Below are 14,969 nucleotides of genomic sequence, written 5' to 3' on the forward strand. Positions count from 1 at the left end.
TCCAGGAATTATAATTTCTTAATCTATAAATTTCATAAATCATTTTTATTTTGGATCAATGTACCTTCGTTTATAATTAGGTAGCATAGCGTACTTTATTTTGTCTACAAGTATGATATCATTGGTTTATGACTATCTTAAGATCATTTATCAATTTTTATTGCCAAGGAGCTGAAAAGAACACCGACAGGTTTGCAAAATCATAATAAAAAACCCTAATTGTTCATTCCCGTCGAATTGACACTATTATAATGAGTCAATATAACCTAAAGTGCAAATTCTGTAATAAATCATTTCTAGTTATTTTTTGCCTTCGAGTGTCACTTGATGACGTTTGAAGATGAAGGAGTCTCAAAAGAATAGACAATACTCTGGAAACAACAAACTATCTCATAATTCCCAGCCAAGTTTTCGAACGAATTATTTGGAAAATTTTGAAGATCTCATTTTTGCCGCGTTTCAATCAACGCATTTGATTGAGACAGCTGACAAAAATTTCAACAATTATGCCGATCAAATATTTCCTTTATCATTCACTCCAGAGTAGATTTCAATTTTCCCAACATATTCTCCTTATTTTTTTCCAATACTTATCAATATATAAATTTTTCAAGGCCCTTTCTAGTCCTCCTTTCAAAATTCTACGTCCCTGGTCCCAACCTTTCTCGGGTCTATATCGGGTTTTCCCATTGTCTTAACCAAATATTACATGCCTCTCGTTTGCTCCACGGATTCGTTACACGGGTAATGAGATACCTAACATACCCAACAGCTTTCTTTTTGCTCCCAAATTTTCAAGCTTGCCATTTGTATAGGTCGCTGATTTCATATTTCTTAGAAACTTTCACAAGTTTTTGTTGTTTTGCATGTATAGCTCAGAAATCGAGGGCGTTTCATGTTTTCAAAAAGGTAATTACAACATGGAATAGCTAAAAACAAAATTTTCAACTTTGTCATATAATCATTCCTTATTCTCCACTATTCTCCATAAATTTTGTTTAGTTTTAAGACTTTCTTTTTTGGACCCCGTTTTCTAGTACTCCAGAAGTTTCTGATCCAGGAACCTCTTGAGACAGAGCGAAAAAAAAAAGAAGTGTGGTCCTCTAACACATCCGTTTTTTCCTCATTTTGACACATTGGAAGAATAGCAACAACATACAAACTGAGTGGGCAAGGACACTTTTTATTTCTGTGATGGTGGTGTTGGTGGAATCGGGAGGACGACACATTGAAATTGCGTATTACAACACAAGCCCATCAGATCAGAGAGCTCTCTTTTCTCTCGTTTTCTTGAAATAAATGATCAGAGTGGGTGGAGAGATAGTGTGATTCCAGGAGAAGATCCCATCCCCATCAAACCGGAGAGCCTCTTCTGAGCTCTGATGTCTCTCTCTCTCTGTATCTAATGTCCAGCTTCTCCTACCACGCCGCCGTATTGTACTACGCAACCAACTGACACTTTCTCTCTTCCCCCGAAGTCTGCTGCTCTTCTGCTCCGGTCGCCTCCTCCACTTTTTTTCGATGCTTCTTCAATACATGCTGTCTGATCGCATCCCAGCACTTGCAAATCAAATCTCGGCACCCCCACGCAAAAATGTGGCTTTTCATTTTTCTATTTTTTATCCAACCGCCGTCTCATTTCCCATTTCTGCCCCTCCTAATTGAACGCAACCCGGAATATTTTAATTTTGAGCCTCACTAGGAAGCAAATTCCATCTACACAACACAAAATAAATTTTTCCGTTTCTTCTTACTTTGAATTCTTGAAAAAGGAAACTAAATGAAGCAAAGGCTAGCCTACGGGCCTTCATTAAATTTTTATTTGTGCTCACTTCCCATTTTTGAAGTCTCTATTTTCTATTCAGTCTCATATATATCCGCGTGTGCTCGTTTTTTCACGCACTAATACTTTTTAATGGTGTAGTGTATAGGGAAGGAGAAAAGAAACAAGATTACCAATCAAGAAAAATGACACATATATGTGTATTCTCATATATGATTCTCAGGGCTCATTCTCACTCATTTTCACTCTCTAAGAGCACAAGCACATGAGCTCGAAACCTATAATTTAAAAATAAAAGTGCCAATCCGCCCCGCTATACTTTGATGCAAATGTGCCGAAAACGACGTTTCGAAAAAGGAGAACTTCTCGCCACCGCCGCCCGTCCCAAAGAAAGCCATTACACGACAATTACCGCCTAAGCTGTCAGTTTCGGGGTGCCTCCTTCTAAAAAGAGATCTCTCCGGGGCTCCTCTCTCGCTACTATTCGTCTTCGAAGTGACTTCGGAGTGTTCCTCACTTGTCCGTCTGCATAAACCGCTTACTACTAACCGCTACTAACCCTCACCACGCCAAAACACACTGATCGATTTCAGCGTTCACTTGCACTGAAACTTGTACGCGTCGAGCATCTTCTCCGCCAAGTTTCGACCCTAACCAAACCGCTTTACCAATCCCCTTCTACCTAGCACACTAACCAATTTTCGAAATGCTTCTAACCATTTACCTATGTTACGGTCACTTCTCATTTTTCCAAAAAAAAAACCCCTATGTTCACCTTCCGCCAGCACTTGCACCAACAGGTTATGCATAACTGTTTCTCTGATTCTACCATAATCACTCGCACCGATTAACCAAGTTAATTGGTTTTAAAGTCTTAAAAACTACAGTAATCAGGTTTGATATAAAATTTTCTGGCGTTTTTAGTACCCTCATAAGCTTAGCTCATTTTTCTAATACCAGGTTTTACGGGATGTTCTCCAGTGAGCGGAATACGAGGTAACGAACACTATGTTGTATTGCTTCTCATTTTTCATCACCTTTTTTCATCTTAATTTATTGTAACGTCACTAGAGTAACAAGGTACGGTGCCACTCAAAGATTTTCATTTAGTTTTGGATTTAAAATTGGGAAATCCATGCACTGAAGCTTATATATCACAAAAGAAATATCACAAATCTATTTACTACAGAAATTTTGGCATTAATAGGACAAGCATTTCATTAGTTCACAAATTCTTGATATATCTCATGAGAGTCGAGATACAGTACCGGTTAATGAACGATACAATAGCACATTTTTTGGTAGATTTTTTGGCCGTTTTGACCATTTTCAGGAGTCTGCAGCTCGGTTGTCAAGTTTCCCATCATTTTGAAAATTTGGGAAGTTTTTGAAAATGTTTGAGGTCTTAGACTGCACATCTGCATTCACAGAATCCTGAAAATTCCTAGTTGATCTGATAATTGTCGATTTTTAAAGGATACTAGCTGTGGCACGTTTTCAGTGCAAAAACGGGTAAAATAAGCGCCTTCGAAAAATCGACAAATAGCTGAAAAACTGGGAGTTTTCAGAAAATTCTGAAAATTCAAAGTTTTTAAACTAGGTCTGTTTTACAATCTATAAAGTTTTCGAAGTCATTGGACACTCGCCACTCGAGCTCCAAACTGCTCAAAATGTTCGAAATGACCGTAAATCGACGAAAAACTGTTTTTCTTAACTTCATTGACCGGTACTGCACTTGAGCTCAAAGTGAGGATGTCATTAAATTAGAACATTTACGGCAAAATAAGAAAGGAAAGTTTTTGAGTGGTACTGTCGGTGCTCCCAGCGAAATTTCTAGCATGTTTCTACTCAAACATTCCACTTTTTTCCCAAAACAACTCTCACTGAGCCCTCTCAGTTGCACTAATTTTCCGGTCGCTTCATTAACAAAATTGGCGCCTTATGACCACCGTGTGCGACTCCTCTACTGCCAAATGTGTTCTCAAAAACCTTACTTTTCCGTTTCCACGCTCTCTCCTATCAATTTGTTTTTTGTTTTCTGGAAAGATGCCCCCTTTTATAGTTTTCTTCACACTCTCACACTTGTTGTTCCAACCTCTTCAACTTCTTTTTTTCACACCATCAAGAATCTAACGCTTTTCACCAAAAACAACATTTGCCTGGCACACACACCCCTTGTAGTCGTGTAACCCCCTTTTCACTGCATAATGTGCTTACTGTTATTCACACGTGCATAACTTTAGGTTGAGAACCGAGAAAAGCGATAATGAGCCACATCGAGGAAAATATCCGCTACTCTGGAGCTGCCAATGAGGATGGAGAGGTTTGGAGCTAGCTGATAAAAAATCTGGAATTTTTTTCAGGATGCTCAACGCAAGGCCCAGGAGAGAGAGGCCAAGAAGGCCGAGGTCCGCAAGCGTCTCGAGGAGGCCGGACAGAAAAAGCAGAAAAAGGGATTCTTGACTCCAGAGAGAAAGAAGAAGCTTAGAGTGAGCAACTTTAAAATCTTAAAAGAGATGAAGAATATACGAGCCTTATATTTCCAGAAACTTCTCATGATCAAGGCTGCCGAGGATCTCAAGAGACAACAATTGCTCAAGGAGCAAGAAAGAGTCAAGATTCTCGCCGAGAGAACTATTGCTCTTCCAAATGTTGATACTATTGAGGACAAGGGTACTTTAGTTAAATTAATTGTTTTCTTTTTTAAAGTGTCTGTATTTTCAGCCAAGCTCGAGGCCATCTACAACGACATGTTCGCTCGTCTGTGCTCTTTGGAGGAGGAGAGATATGACATCAACTACGTTACCACCGAAACCGAGACCACCATCAACCAGCTCAACATTGAGGTCAACGATCTCCGCGGAAAATTGTGAGTGGACGGGGAAGTGTGCGAAACAATTTTTGAAAAAATGAAAAGAAAAAAGTTTCACCTGTCAGATAACTTGTGACCTATTCCGTGTCGAGAAGGAAAATTTTATTTTCAGCGTCAAGCCATCGTTGAAGAAGGTGTCCAAGTACGACAACAAGTTCAAGAAGATGGCCGAGGCTAAGAAGGATGATAACAGCAAGAACTTGAGAAACAATTTGAAGACTGTGAAGAAGGAGAGCGTCTTCACTCAGCTTTCCAACCAGGTACAGACAAGAACAGACAGATAAAACCTGAAAGGAGGGGGGACAATACATTTTTCGGAGTTTTTTCTGAAGATACGGTACGCATTTTGACGCGACGGTGTACATACATTGTGCCGATTTCATCTTCAGTACCGATCAATAAAATATTATATAAAAACGTATCTTCGGGGGATTCTCAGCCACTCTGACCATTTTCAAGAGTCTGGAGCTTGGCTGTCAAGTTCCCGATCGTTTTGAAAATTTTGAAGGGTGTAAAATAAACCTAGATTGAAAATTTCGCATTCACATAATTTTTCGAAAATTCCTAGTTTTTCTGCTATGTGCCGATTTCTGAAACGCCCATTTGACGCCCATTTTAGCCTGTTTATGTACTGAAAACGGGAAAAACTGATTTTTTCAAGTTCTGTACGAAAACTAGCCAACATGGGCGCCTTTCAGAAATCGGAAAATAGCTGAAAAACTAGAAATCTCAAAAACATATTGTTAATGCAGGGTTTTCAATCTTGGACTGTTTCATATCCCCCAAAATTTTCGAAGAGATTTCATTTCCTCTCCACTTCCAAACCCTAAAAATCATCTTTTCCAGAAGAAATCCGAGAAGCCAGAATGGTCGAAGAAGAACAAGGAAGAGAAGAAGGAGGAAGTCGTCCCGGAGCCAGTCGCCGAGCCAGTGCAAGAAGAGGAAGCCGAGGCATCCGAGGAGGAAGATGAGGAGGCTGATGAGTAATAGATCATCTCGCCTGTCTCTCCAAAAAATGTGTTGTCATTCTTTGTTCCTGCACTTTATCTGTATCCATTCTTCATCAAAAACATTTCACCTCCCGTGCAATTTCATGCAGTGCCTTATTGATTTTTCTGAATTACATAATCATCAATGCTTTATGTTTTTTTCCTATGTTTCTACCCTGTTACAATCTAATTTTACAATTCTAATAAACCAAGTTATTGCAACGAACCCGGAATTAAACATTTCAGGGTAAACCAAGCTTGCTTCTATTTAGAGGCTATAAGCACAAACTGAATTTTTCAGCTGCTTTAAATGGCACACGGATCGGCCTAAAAAGCACCTGGATTTGGCTCTAACGCCCTCGCCGACGTCACAGATGGAGATGGAATATAAAAGCTAGCAGGTTGTACGCTGGCATTTATTCTTCGAACTAATTCTCTTCGTCAGTTTGAACTTCAAAATGGAAACTGTTTGCTTCGAATCCTATGAAGCGATGCTGGACCCCAATTCGCTTCTGCGAAAACAATTTCCAGATCTCGATATTCCATCCTATCGGGGATTGCACTACTTTGAACTGCTCACGGCGTTTCTGGGTAAGCGAATTTTCAGAAAAATTGTATCTAAGCTTTGGCGTTTAGGATGTGTCTTCTACACGTTCTATTTTATCATTTTTGCTGTTCACGGTAAGACGTTTTTCGTCGCTGAGCTGACATTCTACGCAATTTTTATGGTGCAAATTTTGAGCTTTGGATCTGCCCTTATTATTCAAAAAGTTCGTTTTTCAGTTTACCACCTCATTTTCATCCAAAAATATTTTTAGTTCTCCTTTGTCCTCAATTCCATAGAATACGCCACATTCGCTTCAATCCCCTATGTTCCCAACTTCGTGGTCTCAGTGTGTGACAAAATTGTGATTGCTCAGATGCCAATGTATTGGTTTACGGTCAGCGCATTTTTGATCATCCAGGTTGCACAGTTTTCCAACCAAAAGTGAGTCACTACCGTAATCTCTGAAAATTTTGAAATTCGGAATTTCCAGTCCTCGCAGCATCCGTCTTGCTCACATTTACCTTGCTCCTATTGGAATTATTGTATTCTTGGTTTCCCTAATTTCACCGGTTAGTTTCACTCCCTCATTTTCCGAGAACCGGAAATCTTTTCCAGGACCATATGAAACATTTAATGGCGGTCGTGTGTTTTCTGATCTGGTGGATTTATCGCAAACATATGGTCGCCCAATTGTACAGCCAGGATATGTCCGCCAAAGACATTTCGAATATGCGCCAGTTGAAATCTGGCTGTCGTGTCAGGTGAATTTCGTTAAATAATTCGGGTTGGTTTATCAATCAATCGATATTTATAGGCTTTCGCCACATTGATGTTCCATCTGCTCGAGTTGGGGGTTGCATTGGCTATAAAATCATCCGTAATGGATTCGGACCGCCAGATTTATTACGAATTCTACAAAAAGGAGGTTTGCACTTTGATTTTGAGTGGCTAGTCCTATTTTTGGAGTTTTTTTTAAAGGTGTTTCGAGGAATACTAACAGTAGCGAGCTACCTCAACGCGTTTTTGTTTTCCTGGTCCACCATCGATTTCGTCAAGAAAAACCCCGAAAAAGAGATCACAACTCTCCCAGTTTTTGTGAATGGGACCCTTCCAATGGAATCAATGTCCCGGCGGCCATCAGAAGTCTTTTCTCGTCGCCCATCAGCAATTTCAGCGTTCTCCTTGAACAATGTGTCTCCTCTAACTCCAAGTCCAAGAGATGCTAATATGCTCCACATCTAAGCTTTCATATAATATACATTTTTTAAAATTAATCATTATAAACATTGTTTTATTCAAATCACCTCTGATACATCAACTGATTGAAAGTAATAGACAAAAAAATAACGAATCAAGCTGGGATAAGAGGCAGGGGAATTTTTTTGGGTGGAAAAAAGTTGGACATGGGTAGCGCAGGAGAACGGAAGCGATAAGCTCTGGGTTCTACATACAGAACAGAAAAATTTGAGAACAATCAAGTAGGAATAAAATGTAAATGAATAATGTCGGAAATGTGGAAATGGGAAAATCAAAGATAACCGCGTTTTTGGAAAATAAGCTACAAAATAATGGGGCAAAAGAAGGAGGAGGGTTTTCAGTTATAGCGATCCTCGTAGGTAGTGTATGGATGGTCGGACATGAACGGTTGGCGGGTCATGCTGAAAGCAAACGGCATTTTTACAATGGATAATTTGGGAATTCGGGTTTAGTAAGAATTCTGAAGAAAAATGACGTATTTACTCTAATAGAAGCCCACCCAACACGTGTAATTTGAACTCAATTATCTCAGTTTTTAAGAAATATATCAAAATCCAGTCAACTTATAAATTATTGGTGATATTACAATAATTCATATATCAATTGCATATTTCTGATTTCTTACGAAGAAACTGAGGTAAGTGAGCTCAAAGTTTACTGTTTCAGAGGGCTTTTATTAGAGTATTCAGAGTAGTTTGCCTTTTCTAAATTCTCAGAAAAATGAGAAACAGTTATGAAATAGAATCCGAACTAATAGGTGTTCTTGAAGAAATGCGTTAAACATTTATCTCTCAAAAAATGGATTCTCCGATTTCTATTCAAACACTTTTCAAAATTTCAGTTTTAACAATTTGCAACAACTAAAAATTTTTTCGAGAAAAAACTTCAAAGTTTTAACATTTTTTCCTATTTTCTGCATTAACTTTAATCGAAGGTCACCCTACAAAGCTAGAAAACTAAAGGTGGAGTTCCATCAAAGGGAATACAGTATACCGTACTTCCTCTATCAGAAGCTGACCCGAATCTCCAATTTTGAGCTCAATTGTCTTGATTTCTGTGTAAAACATCAAGCGTGTGTCAACTGATAGATGATTTATCATGATATCACCAAGATTTTATCAGTTGTCAAACTTTTCATATTTTTCACAGCAATCGAGATAACTCAAACTTAAAAATGCAGTTCCTTCTACAATTGCAGGTCTCACGGTAATGAAAATGAAAGAATTGAGGTGCCGTTCTATTAGATTGAATACGGTATATACTCATTTTTGACAATTCACAAAAACTGCGTAGGGAAAAGCGAACAGAACATGCACTACAGAGAGAGAAGAAAAGAAGTACCGTAAAACCTCTAATAGAACGACACCCTGGATCCTCTACTTTGNGCCTATATATCTCATTTTCTGTGAAAGATATCAAAAAGTAGCTAACTAGTAAAATGTTGCTGATATCCTGATGAACATTTTACTAGTTAACCACTTTTTGATATCTTTCAAAAGAAATGAGATATATAGGCTCAAAGTGGACGATCCGGGTGTCGTTCTATTAGAGGTTTTACGGTATATGGATTACCTGTTGGAGACCAATGGTGTCGATACATTTTGACTCCAGAGTGGAGCATTTGACTCATCTGCTGTTCCAGATGTAGTATTCGTTGAGGGTTCCGTTCGATCTCTGTGAATAATAGTGGAGTGTGTGTGAGAAAATAAAAGAGAAATGTGAGATTCAAGCAACTGATAGAAAAATAGTTTGAAGAAAAAGGTGGGGGGATTCTAGGAGGTGTTCCCAATATAGACCAAAAAAGTCCTCACCTCGTTCTTGGGTTGTACACATGGGTGCCGTAGATGTCTACAGGTATCGTCGAGTCGTTTACACCACGCGGGAAGAACGGATCATCGTCATCTACTTCAATGTATTCTTCTGGTCTGAAACAGTAAGCTTGATTAGTTGAAACTCAAAAATTTTCATAAAAAATCATAATCCTGCAGACACGCATTCTTGCGTGCTCATCTCCTGTGAACCGTTCTGAACAAAACGTGCAAAATAAGAACTGAAAATCAGAAACTCGAAACCAAAAATCGTTAGGTAATACAAAGGAAAATCAAAGGAAGGATCTAGGGAATTCCGCATTTCCATATATGGCAGGGTTGATTTGGGTTGGGCTCACGACAACATTACATACCGAAACGAGACTCGTTTATTCAACAAAGCTGAAGTTGCGGGTTGAGTGGTTCTTACCACAACCGTCGGCGACAACTGTGCTCTTCCGATCGGGAGCGCACAATCATGAGAAGCGGCCGACTCGTAACGGAACGGTCTGACACGTACCGGATACGATGTCTTGGATCTGGGGGGTTTTGGGATGATACATAGAGGTGAAAATTGTGTGTTGAGGTGTGTGTGTGTGTGTGTCAGTGATATTTTTGAGGATACGGGAGTGAGTTAAGACGTTAGTGAGGTTTACATGGTGATGCAGGACGTGGGAGTGAAAACTTACAGTCTTGAGAATAGATTCCAAGTTTTTGAGACGACAATAAGCAATACGAAGAGGAGAAGACCAAGGAGTAGGATGCTCATCATGTAGATACTCATTCCAGCGCTGAAAATTGAATAATTTGAAAAACGTTTGACGAGAAAAAGGTTTTGTGATCGAAATATCATAACTGAGTTCGGTAAGTTGGTAAAAGTTCAAGAAAATTATGGATTTTTGAAAACAACCTTTTGTCTGGTTAATTTGTTTTGAAGTATTTTTAACTACAAAAATCAGGCACATGTATGTACAGCAAGATTCTATTAGAGCAATCACGGTAGGCACTTGAAGCCCAATTATCTCTGTTCCCTTAAACGATATGAGAAACCTGCCAACTAAGAAAATATTGGAGATTTTATGACAGACATTTTACTAGCTGACATAATTTTGATATTTCTTATAGGAATCGATATAATTGAGCTCAAAGTTAGTATGTCGTTTTATTAACTTACGGTAAATTGAAGATAAAAGAAAATTAGTGACTGTCATTGTAGGTGCTACGGTATCAAATTTTCTATATTTTTGAGAAGTTTCAAAAAAAACGTTTGAAAGTCTTTTAGAGATGTCTCTTCTTGATCAGTATTGTCTGTATGGGTTTCTCAACGGTCTATGAATTTTTCAGAACATTTTTTACCAGATTTTTGACAGTTTTAGATTTTTCATGACCACTTACACAGATTGATTGCATGTTCCGTAGTAAAAGTTCGCAACATCATCATGGAACACATAGCACGACGATGACGAAGAAACCGCTCCAGCCAATTTTAACAATTTCGTAATGTCTTCCCCAACCGCCGATGATGAATTAGTGATCTGAAAAACGGTATTGTATAGTTCCCGATAATTGTCTAATGCCAAAAAAATTACCGCCGCACTGCTATTAAAAGCAACTTCCATCAAACGATCCAGTTGCGATTTGCTGGCCGGAATGTTATTCAGCAGTGCCACGTGGCTTGCGATCGGGCGCGGAAGATTGTCGTGGGTGGTCACCGGAACGCACGTGTTGTAGAACTGGACAGTTTCGTACAGGTTGCCGAGATTCTTTCGCGTCACTTGATCGCCGTCACGACAGAAATCGGCAAGAGCCTGAATTGTGAATTTCAGTTTGGAAATTGGAGTTTTTTGGAATACTTACAATAGTGACCGGCAGAGAAACCGAGATCAAAAGCCAGACAACCACGAAAATAAAAAATCCGATGGCGCTGAATACGACGGCTCCTTTTTTAGACTGTTTGCAAAATGCGACCACTCCAGTGAACAAAACGCACATGGTGATGGAGAGGAGGATAACCAAGAATGCCCATCTGAAAATTTAAATTTTGAAACTTTTTTCATTTATTCTGATGCAGAAATATTCGAAATTATTTTTAATGAATTTTTCTGAATGTCTAAAATTCCGGATTACAAAAATTTTGCATTTCGGAATACCCTGATTTTGAAATTTTCCAAATTTCGAATTTTTGAGAATATTCCGATTTGGAGATTAAGGAATATTCGGGAAAGCTCTAATTTTGAGGCCATATTCATGAATAGGCTACAGTGTGTGACTTCCGATTTTCACTTACCGGTAAAGGCTTTTTTGGTAATTTTACCGGTAATTTACCGGTAAAAATTTACCGGTAACATACCGGTAAATTTGAAAACTACCAAAAATTTACCGGTATTTTACCGGTAAATTACCGGTAAATTACCGGTAAATTTTCGGTAAAATTTTTATTTTCCTCGAGGGCTACACGAATGTTTTTTTCTGCTGTTTCACTAGTTTTTTGACAGTTTGCAGCAGTTTTGAAATGGTCAGTTCTAAAACGTCGCGGTTCTAAAATGTCGCGGTTCTAAATCGCCACGGTTACAAATTTTGAAAAAAAAAACAGAAAATTATCCCAGAAATTACCGGTAGTTTTCGGTAAATTTACCGGTAAATTTAACCGAAACCGTAGCGATAGCACACACTGATAGGTTCATGGAAAATTCTCCCAAATATGGCCCCTGATCGAAACCTTCGGAATTTTCGAAATTCCCAATTCCGTTCCTAACATCCTCAACTCCGATGTTTCAAACTCCCTTTCTACCATTTTCAAGTTTTCGATTTCTTATTTTTTTTCACAGTCGAAAATTCCACAACAGTTGCTTAATTCACCCCACACAATCAACGATTATCCATAATTAATCATATCTTGTCACACTAAGTGGTGCATTTCACCCACGTGGACCCATCATCATCACATTACCTCTCACTCTCATACATTGACAAAAACTTTCGAATATTCTCCAACGTCCCAATATCATCGTCGTGTTTCGCTTGGAACAATTTCCCATTCTTCGCAATAATGTCGATCTCGTCTGTTATATTTGTAAGGATTTGGTCGATTTGCTGAACGATCGTCGCATTTTTGGTCTTTTTGCTTTCCTGGTGAACAATGTCTTCAAGATTTTTGAGGTCGACTGTGGTGTTCAGGGCGGCCTCTTGGAATTGGGAGATTTGTGCGATGGAAATTTGATAGGACTTCTTTGAGTTGATAACCGAATTGATCGAAATTGACATTCCCCGATTGACATGCTCGTTGGCGAAAAGGCATATTCCAAGCATGAAGCTGGAAAATAATTCATTTGTTTGTGTCTCATCTAACGAGCAAACAGGCGCATGAATTGATACTTTGCCTCATTTTCCACCAAGCTGCACACACATATTGGTTGCTTCTATTGTGTGAAAAACCTAGCGGATGGGGGGTAGGATGCATAATGATGATCATAAAAGTAAATAAAAGAATTTGCCATTATAAATTAATGAAACCTTTGTTTCAAAACAGAGGCCATCCCCTATCCGGTCCCTCCTAAATACTCACAAGCAAAGAACGGAAATGATGAAGAGAACTGTCGACAGTCGACGCACACGACGTCTCGTTTTTCCGGTCGTCTCATTCTTACGACACGCTTGACATATCCATACAATTATGATGGTGACCAGAAGGAGAAGACTGACGGCGGCTCCTAAGCATGCCACAAGTGCCAGCGCCTGAAAAAATGAAATTAATGGGATTATGAATATGACAGATGCTTTAGTCTTCAATATGATTGGCACCGCCGAGATTGACCGAATAATAATAATAATACGAAAGTGACCATGACCTGACAGAATGGATATGTGTCAATCTTATGAGAGACCATATAAGGATTAGGAATTGGTTTGATGGAACTGTGTATCACCGATTAGGTGAAATTTCGAAAAAAATTTAAAATAATAAATTGTCTGTAATTTGAAGTAAAGGAGTCTTTTCATTTTCCGAGTTATTTTTCATAATTTGGGTCAAAAATTCTAGCGCGTATTCGAGATAATTTATTAATACAGATTTTAGGGTATTTTGACCTACAGTAATGGTTTTTTGAAAAATCCTTGTTTTTCTGATTTTTCAAAGACGTTTCTTTTTTACCCGCTTTGTAATGAAAACGTAAAAAAGCAATTTTTCACAGAAATCGGAAAATATCTGAATTTTCAAAGTGATCGGAACCTTGACAGCCGGGTTCCAGATTCCTGAGAGCAGATCAGAACCAACTTGAAAAACACGTTTCTTATATTTTGTTGACCGGTGTTGTATGATCTTTTCTGATCAAAAATTTAAATTTAAAAAATTAAGAAAATTTAGAAATTTCAAAAAATCGAAAATTTTAATTTTTTCATTTCGACTAGATCATACTCATTTTTAGGTCTTTTTTACTTCCAGATTTTAATTCCTTTCTTTCAAGTTTGTCTTATTTTGATCTGAAAAGGTTCCCATAAACTTCTAATCATTCTAATGCACCCCGCTCTTCCATCTCTTGTCCTCCCTAATCAAAATGTTCGAACTAACCCCTTCTTCAAGAAGAACCCAGCTTTTCCACCCTAATTTTCTTGATTGTCTCTCAAAATTTAATTTACAGAAAAACTCTTCGACTTGTTTCTTGTTCCATCCGCTTTGCTCTTTTTCAAAACTTTCCGCTCCTTTATTTTCCTAGAAAAAAAAACTTTTCATTACTTTCTTCGCCATTTTCGAAAAAAGCTGCTCCATCTTTAATGAAGAAAAAGTAACTGAAATGAGGCGCGAGAGCCACTTCTCACGGAGCGGAAAACGTGAAACGGTGCTTTTCTCGTTTCTAGAGCTCTTTCTGGGGCACTAAAAAACCCAGTCCATTAAAAATTTTCAAAATGTCGGTGTGGTAAAAAAAAACCAGCAAGATGGGTCCCTGCTCATTTTCTCACACACCCGAAGGCTTGTTTACAAGAAAGCGATAAATGAAAACGATGCACACATGGAGCCCTTCTTCTGTTTGATGTCTCCCGACCTTTGGAGACTGATGCACCCTTCTGCTGGTCCCTCCGAGCAGCAGACATTGTCTAATCTATAAACAAAATCTGGTAGTGCTGGCGTCTGTGCATAATAAATATGATGCACGGGATTTATCAAGGGTCACAGTCCCCCCTATCCACCGGGAGTAAGATGGATGGTTCATGTCAAAACGACATTCTTGTTTACTCGAGCCGGTTCGGTCGTCCCCCCAACAGCAGCAACGGCAGCAGCAGACCTCCGGTCGGGAGGGTCTAAGTGTTGTCTCGTGTATGTGTGTGTGTGTGTGTGTGTGTGTGTGTGTGGGGCTCCTCTGAACCCGACACACTGGATACACATCTAATTGAGTAAGAAATGTTGTGTTGTATTTGTTAGAGTGTTGTATGTGTACGTAAAACGGACCACAATGCACCAATCGCCCACTTTTCCCATGATGATTCGATTTCAATTGACATTTGGCTTGAGAAATGAAGAAAGAAGATCATTTAAAAGACAACAAACCTGGAAGTATTCACTGCTCCAGTCGAAATTGAAAATGTCCTTGGTCCAGTGAAACTTGAAGTTTAGACGTGGCACGTGTGAGTAGAGATTGATCAAAAACGACGAAAAAGTCATGTTCGGTTCGGTTTTATAACATAGTAGTCTCACTGTAAATAGAAGAAGTGTAAAGGA

The 14,969-nt window shown here is 38.8% G+C and overlaps 3 protein-coding genes across 3 annotated transcripts; 2 read left to right on the forward strand and 1 right to left on the reverse strand.

The window, feature by feature from the left end:
- Nucleotides 1–4,049: 4,049 nt before the first annotated feature.
- Cbr-tni-1 lies at nucleotides 4,050–5,642 on the forward strand (the record flags this gene model as incomplete). Its single annotated transcript, XM_002643929.1, has 6 exons — nucleotides 4,050–4,106; nucleotides 4,147–4,272; nucleotides 4,330–4,456; nucleotides 4,508–4,652; nucleotides 4,768–4,915; nucleotides 5,502–5,642. The coding sequence occupies 6 exons, from the start codon at nucleotides 4,050–4,052 to the stop codon at nucleotides 5,640–5,642; spliced, it is 744 nt and encodes a 247-aa protein (XP_002643975.1).
- A 460-nt stretch (nucleotides 5,643–6,102) lies between these two features.
- Nucleotides 6,103–7,433, forward strand: CBG17352 (the record flags this gene model as incomplete). The annotated part of the gene is made up of 6 exons (XM_002643930.2): nucleotides 6,103–6,235; nucleotides 6,281–6,414; nucleotides 6,463–6,632; nucleotides 6,682–6,952; nucleotides 7,006–7,116; nucleotides 7,170–7,433. The coding sequence occupies 6 exons, from the start codon at nucleotides 6,103–6,105 to the stop codon at nucleotides 7,431–7,433; spliced, it is 1,083 nt and encodes a 360-aa protein (XP_002643976.2).
- A 352-nt stretch (nucleotides 7,434–7,785) lies between these two features.
- CBG17353 lies at nucleotides 7,786–14,912 on the reverse strand (the record flags this gene model as incomplete). The annotated part of the gene is made up of 10 exons (XM_002643931.1): nucleotides 7,786–7,849; nucleotides 9,021–9,122; nucleotides 9,260–9,373; nucleotides 9,946–10,047; nucleotides 10,652–10,791; nucleotides 10,846–11,064; nucleotides 11,114–11,282; nucleotides 12,207–12,569; nucleotides 12,822–12,991; nucleotides 14,799–14,912. The coding sequence occupies 10 exons, from the start codon at nucleotides 14,910–14,912 to the stop codon at nucleotides 7,786–7,788; spliced, it is 1,557 nt and encodes a 518-aa protein (XP_002643977.1).
- Between the last annotated feature and the right edge of the window lie 57 nt (nucleotides 14,913–14,969).

This window comes from Caenorhabditis briggsae, assembly GCF_000004555.2.
Source record: "Caenorhabditis briggsae complete genome, chrX, whole genome shotgun sequence".
NCBI classification, from domain to species: Eukaryota; Metazoa; Nematoda; class Chromadorea; order Rhabditida; family Rhabditidae; genus Caenorhabditis; species Caenorhabditis briggsae.